The following is a 6,048-nucleotide window of genomic DNA, read 5'->3' as shown; positions in this document are numbered from 1 at the left end:
GAGTACGGCAAAGCCAAATTATTCGACTAGAACTCCTTTAAAAACCACTAGCAAAAGTTAATTACTTATCTATACTTTTCAAAGTAATTAAAACACAAATCATTTACTTTAACTAATTGATCATATTATGCGTACATACTATTGCTCTATTGATTCTTATTCCTGATTTTGTCTCCATTTTTGTATGTCTATCGTTAGGCTAATTTATACTTAATAATTAGCTCAAGAGTTTTGTAACTATTCTCAGTTAATGTAGAATATTTTCCCTCTTTGGTTTGAAATTCCAGAAACTGACCATCAAGATTTTCAATTTGGAATCTCATCCATTTTACAAAAAGAAGAAGAAGAAGAAGAAGAAGAAGAAGAAGAAGAAGAATAGAATCATAACTTCCCTCACACAATTTTCCTCGAACTGAGCCGCCTGTGGAATATCCATTTTCATTGATGAATCACACGTGCAGAGAATTTGGTGCTGAAATCTGAAACCACCATATATAAAGCGTACTAATCCACACATTCAATAATAATAGTAATAATAATAATAAATAAGTTAATTAACTATAAACTTTTTAAATAAGCATCGCAATGATTTCGAGATTGAGGTACCACTAAAAAGAGAGTAATATTATTCAACATTTAATTAAAGCCAACATGTAATTTTTCCTCAGATGAGAATTGGGAACCAATTTTCAATTTTTTTTTTAATTCGCCATCATGTACAAGTAGAATTGTTTTCCTCTTTTGACCAAGTATACAAGTAGAATTAATCTTTAATACTGGAATGGGAAATAAAAATTAAAGATTAAGCAATGACCCCGTAATTTACTTGATTGATGACGGGTTGTGATACAACTCTGCAACTCAGAGTTTATATCATAGATTTACGCTTTTCGAGTAAGTGCTGACTCCAGCAAAAAGAAGTAAAAAGAATTGAAATTAATTGAGAAACAGAGATAGCAGGAGAGACGGAGAGAGAAGAAATATTTGCCGTTCCATTCCTTTGTATGACATATTCCCCTCTACATATATCTTTTACCCCTCAACATTACACGTGTAACTAACCAACAACGTAATGATTCTTAAAAAAAATAGTCACAATAAAATAACAAAATCACAGCTGCCATCTTTCCCACTCTCTTTGTGCCTTCTCGAATATTTCTTAGGTAATGTAATCTTTGAGGTATGTTGGTGCCCTGCTCATACGAGCTGGACCTTTTATGTGCTCCTCGACCAGCTGGGCTTCTTCCTCTGTTTCAAGTGCAGACTTGTCATTAATCTCGGGCAAAGTTGTATCAGGTTGAGTGCTGCAATTGGATTTAATTGCTCGACTACTTGTTCTTTTTAACTCTTTACAGAAACAGACATCCGCTCAGAATTTTTGAGCGGATGTGTACTTTCATGATACTGTAAATATTCTTTTCATATATACGTGACATTACGATCTTGATTCTTATCGTACTTGTATGTCATAATGATTTTAAATTTCACCATTTTATAAATGACATGATAGTGTTGATTTTTATCAATAAAATATTTACCTTGAAGCGAGCCCATAATGGATGTGCAAAAATGGAGAGAAAATCGAGGACATGATCCAATTGAGTAATGACATGTGTATGCATAGTCAATTGGTTAAAGTAACGATTTGTCTTTTATTTATTTATTATCTTTTAGCATTTTTGTCCTCATTTTTGTTCTTTTCTACCTACTACTCTTTCTTTGAAGGTTTCAGGTTTCAACGTCGTTGCGTGGCAGTAGTTAACTACTAACTAGTCATGATTCAATTGGGAGAGAAGGTTAATTTCTAAGAATATGCAATGATGAAATCAATATGCCGAGTTCTAGACGAATGGATGTTATTGCTAATAGTTAATTAATCGAAACTTGCAGATCAATTTTTTTTATTTAATAATTTGAGAGGACAATATAACTTGCAGATCAAACGATCAAGTTAAATATTATCAAATGAGTTGACTGGGGTAGGTTGCATGTCATAAGTCCCATGCAGTATGCGTATGTTTAAATTTTTTAAAAAATAAATTGAAAAAATCTATATCGATATTTTTTAATATAAAAAACTTTTTTTCCATATGCATTGCTTGCGTTGGAATCAACCGTAAACCGTAAACTCTCTTTCTCGCCACATTTTTCATAGTCATAGCATAATCTTCAGAGAATTCGACTAACTAAATGCATGCACGTCTGAGATTTAATTTAAGCCCATTTGGTAGTGAGGTAATGTGGCTTCTAAATGGAGTAAAAGTTACTTCTATCAAAAAAAAAAGTTCATAGATGATTGGTAAAAACAATTACTAATTAAGTATATACATTTTTGTTTAGAAACATAGATGAAATTAAAAAATAAAAAAAAAGAGTAAAAAAACTATAAAAAAAAACCACATGTAAAGAGACTAAAGGCTGATAAAAAGCCAAGAAAATAATGAACCATCATACCTTGCAGTGGTATACTATTAATTAATTATTTTTTTCTCTAACACCCACGGTGTCATAATTTAATTTGTTATTATTTTTTGTTTAAATATCAGCACTCACACGCCCCAACAGCTAGGCTGCGGCAACCCATCGGCTGGGCATAACAAAAGCTGTACGTTGAAGGCGCTGGGTATCAAGCGCTTGTCCAACCTGGAGCACTCCGGAAAGCTCACGAAGAGAAGATTCCATATTCCGAAGCCTTTTTTCGTATTTCCTCTTCTTGTACAAGTTCCAGCGACGGATGCTTGAGCACTTTGAAACCAGAGCTTCCCCTTTCTTCAGCTGTTGAAGAAACAAACGAATGATCTCTTCTCTTTTATTAGAGTCCTCCAGCTCTTGATTTAACCTATCCATTTCTTTGATCGAAGGACTTAATGATGTGCTCATAATTTATCTATTATTTTAATGCTTCCATAAATTAATTTTATGTTTTATTATGTTAATTTTATTTTAATTTTTATATTTTATTATTTTAGGTACAATATGGGATTAAAGAAGAATAAATCGGAACATTCAGGAGGAAATCCACTTAAAAGAATAAAAAAAGAAAAGAAATAACGAAAATTAATTGGAATAAATCACAAAGCATTTAATTTAATTAATCATTAACCATGCATGCACGTGGGGCAGCATTTGAAGAATTAGTTGTCAAAGAAAATATGGCTTGCACGTGAACTTGGGCCTTTTGATTTTGAAATATAATGGCCTAAGATTGCAAAGGTGGGGGCGGCAATTTTAATCCTTTCCATTTAAGGATTTGGAGGTGGCGCAACATTATAAAAAGAAAAGTGAATAGGGCAGCCGGGAGGTTTTAGAGCGAAGAGAATAAAAGAGACAAGAAGGCAGCCGCACAACAACTGAAAATTGGAGAGAAAACCGAGAGCAAGGAAAGAACAAGAGAAGCCGTTGTAAATCCGGGAGCAACAATTTGGAGAAGTCAATTGCAGAGATTGGAGAGAGATAACTTCTTGAGTTTTTCTTTTCCTCTTCTCTATTATCTTGCTTGAATGTTTCTAATTAAATTAATGAATTTTCTTTATATTCCCATGAACTAATTTATTTTACTAGGGCTACGATGTAGCCTAACTATGAAGATTTAATTCCATAAATCTATGTTATTTTTAATTAATTATTCCATGATTGAGTGTTCATTATTGTGCTTAGTGCTTTTAAATATCTGGCCAATATTTGAATGATTTGAGGATACATAATGAGACCGAGAGGAGATTTATGTATTTTTGCTCTGTGTAATGGATGCCATGAATTGAACGAAAGACAGAGATGTGCCAACGTGATTCGTGCAGTTTTATCTAAGAATTTCCATAGAACTTAATGAATCTTTGCATATTTAAATTCACATAGAGATATAGTGGGTTGATATGTGGAGATATTTTTGATATTACTCGAGAGAGAATATTGAATAAATTAGGGAAATTCACTGTCAACATGGCTAATAAATTTTAATAGCATAGATGGAGGATTAAATTGGATTGGTTATGCTGAAATCAAATGTCCTAGTGTCTTAATCTCTTGGTGATTTCTATTACTGCCTGCGTCTTTATTTAATTTTTAATTATTTTATTTTATTTAATTTTAATCTAAATTCGTTTATTCGATTGTTTAAATAAATTAGGGTTAGAATAATTTCGGTAACTAATAGGATATACAATCTCTATGAGACGATACTCTACTCTTCATTATATTACTTGTGCCGACTAGTACACTTGCTAATTTACGCAACACTTAACAAGCTGATGGTGTTTTCAAGGCTGTTTAGGGCGTCTCTGAAGTTGCTGCACCTTGACTTTGATTCTTTAATCGCCACCGTCATCTCTTGAAACGCAACACCTAGAATGGCCCCTGCTAAGAGACTTCCCACTGCCGTTGCTGTTATGATCTGCTCTGTTAGCTTTCACAAAAATTAATACAAAACAATAAGGCAAGAAAACAAGTTGATACATGTACAATTGCAACAAATCCTTTGTATAGAAAATTAAGTCTTCAAAGATAACCAGATAAGTGAAGAATGGACCTATGTCAGTCAACCCGTTTTGACAATAGATAACCAGATAAGTGAAGAATGGACCTATGTCAGTCAACCCGTTTTGATAATATTTAACTTGATCATCAAGTTTCAGTTAACGATTTTATTAAAAACTATAATACCAGGTCGTCTAGAGCTTTTGGTCTAGTTGATTTGATCATTGCATATTCTTGGAAATTAGTTTTCCCTTCCAATTGGATCACGACTAGTTATAACTTGTTATTAATTATTACCTCGACAAGGATACACGCATCAACGTGGAAAAAAAAATTAATTAACTAAAGTACAAACCTCGCTTTTTAAATTTTTTTCGCCCTCCAGAAAGGTAGCAGGTAAGTGGACCAGGTCAAATTAATGAACTTAAACTCTTTAAAACCACTTGGTCAAGCAAAAATTAATTACTTATTAATGTTTTTGAAAAATAATTAAAAGACAAATTAATTGATCATAATATATACCCATGTCATTACTCTATTGGTTTGTGTTTCCGATTTTGTCTTCAATTTTTTTATGTCTGTTATAGAGCTAACTCATATTTAAAAGTTAATTTAAAAGTTTTGTAACTATTCTCAGCTGATGCAGAATATTTTTCGTTTAACAATAATTTTTTTTTTATTTGAAGTTCTACAAACCGACCTTCACGTTTCTCAATTTGAATCTCATCCATTTGCCAAGAGAAAAAGAAAAAAATAATAATAATCATCATCATCTCGAATCTTAACTTCCTTCACAATTTTCCTGGGATTGAGCCGCCTGTAAAACATCCATTTTCATTGATGAATTCAACTTGCAGAGACTTTAGTGACTGAGACCATCATAAAGTGTAATATTATTCAGTATTTAATTAAGTTCAATATGTAAATTTTCTCTGATGAAACTGGGAAGGTTTCTCAATTTATTTATGTGCCCGTCGTGTACAAGTAACAATCTTTTGTTTTTAACCAAGTGCACAAGTAGCATTAATCTTTGAGTTAGGCATCCTAACATCTAAATCTCAATTTAAGTCTTAATTGATGTAATATTTATCCATTAGATAGTAGTTAAAGAAATTTAGAAGTTATGAAATTCATTATCTAATAAATAAATAATAAAATTATTCTATATAAAATAACTCAAGTCTGTTCTCTATAAGAACGACCTAGGTCCATTCTTTACAAAGAACGACCTATGTCCATTCCTCACAAAGAATGACCTAGGTCCATTCCTCACAAAGAACGACATAGGCACTTAGAAAATATTTCTAAGTAAAACGTCCAAAGGGCGAGTCTTCGACAAAGTGTCAAAGACATGATTTAACAAAGAACGACCTAGGTCTATTCTTGACAAAGAACAACCTAGGTTCATTCCTCACAAAGAGCGACCTAGGTCCATTCCTCGCAAAAAATGACCTAGGCACTTAGAAAATATTTCTTAATACCCCTAAAGGGCAAGGCTTTGGCCAAATATCGAAGGCATGATTTAACAAAGAACGACCTAGGTCCATTCCTCCTAAAGAGCGACCTAGGTCCATT

General features: G+C 32.6%; 1 protein-coding gene across 1 annotated transcript; it reads right to left on the bottom strand.

The window, feature by feature from the left end:
* Positions 1-2,565: 2,565 nt before the first annotated feature.
* Positions 2,566-4,698, bottom strand: LOC112099877. Its single transcript, XM_024187381.1, has 3 exons — positions 4,660-4,698; positions 4,230-4,402; positions 2,566-2,863 (listed from the first exon to the last, which is right to left on the bottom strand). Exons 1-3 carry the CDS (start codon positions 4,696-4,698, stop codon positions 2,566-2,568), a joined length of 510 nt encoding a protein of 169 aa, XP_024043149.1.
* Positions 4,699-6,048: the final 1,350 nt, after the last annotated feature.

The sequence above is a fragment of the Citrus clementina genome, unplaced genomic scaffold, assembly GCF_000493195.1.
Source record: "Citrus clementina cultivar Clemenules unplaced genomic scaffold, Citrus_clementina_v1.0 scaffold_3, whole genome shotgun sequence".
NCBI classification, from domain to species: domain Eukaryota; kingdom Viridiplantae; phylum Streptophyta; class Magnoliopsida; order Sapindales; family Rutaceae; genus Citrus; species Citrus x clementina.
Note: the sequence above shows the minus strand (reverse complement) of the source record. Positions and strands in the feature narration are given on the sequence as shown.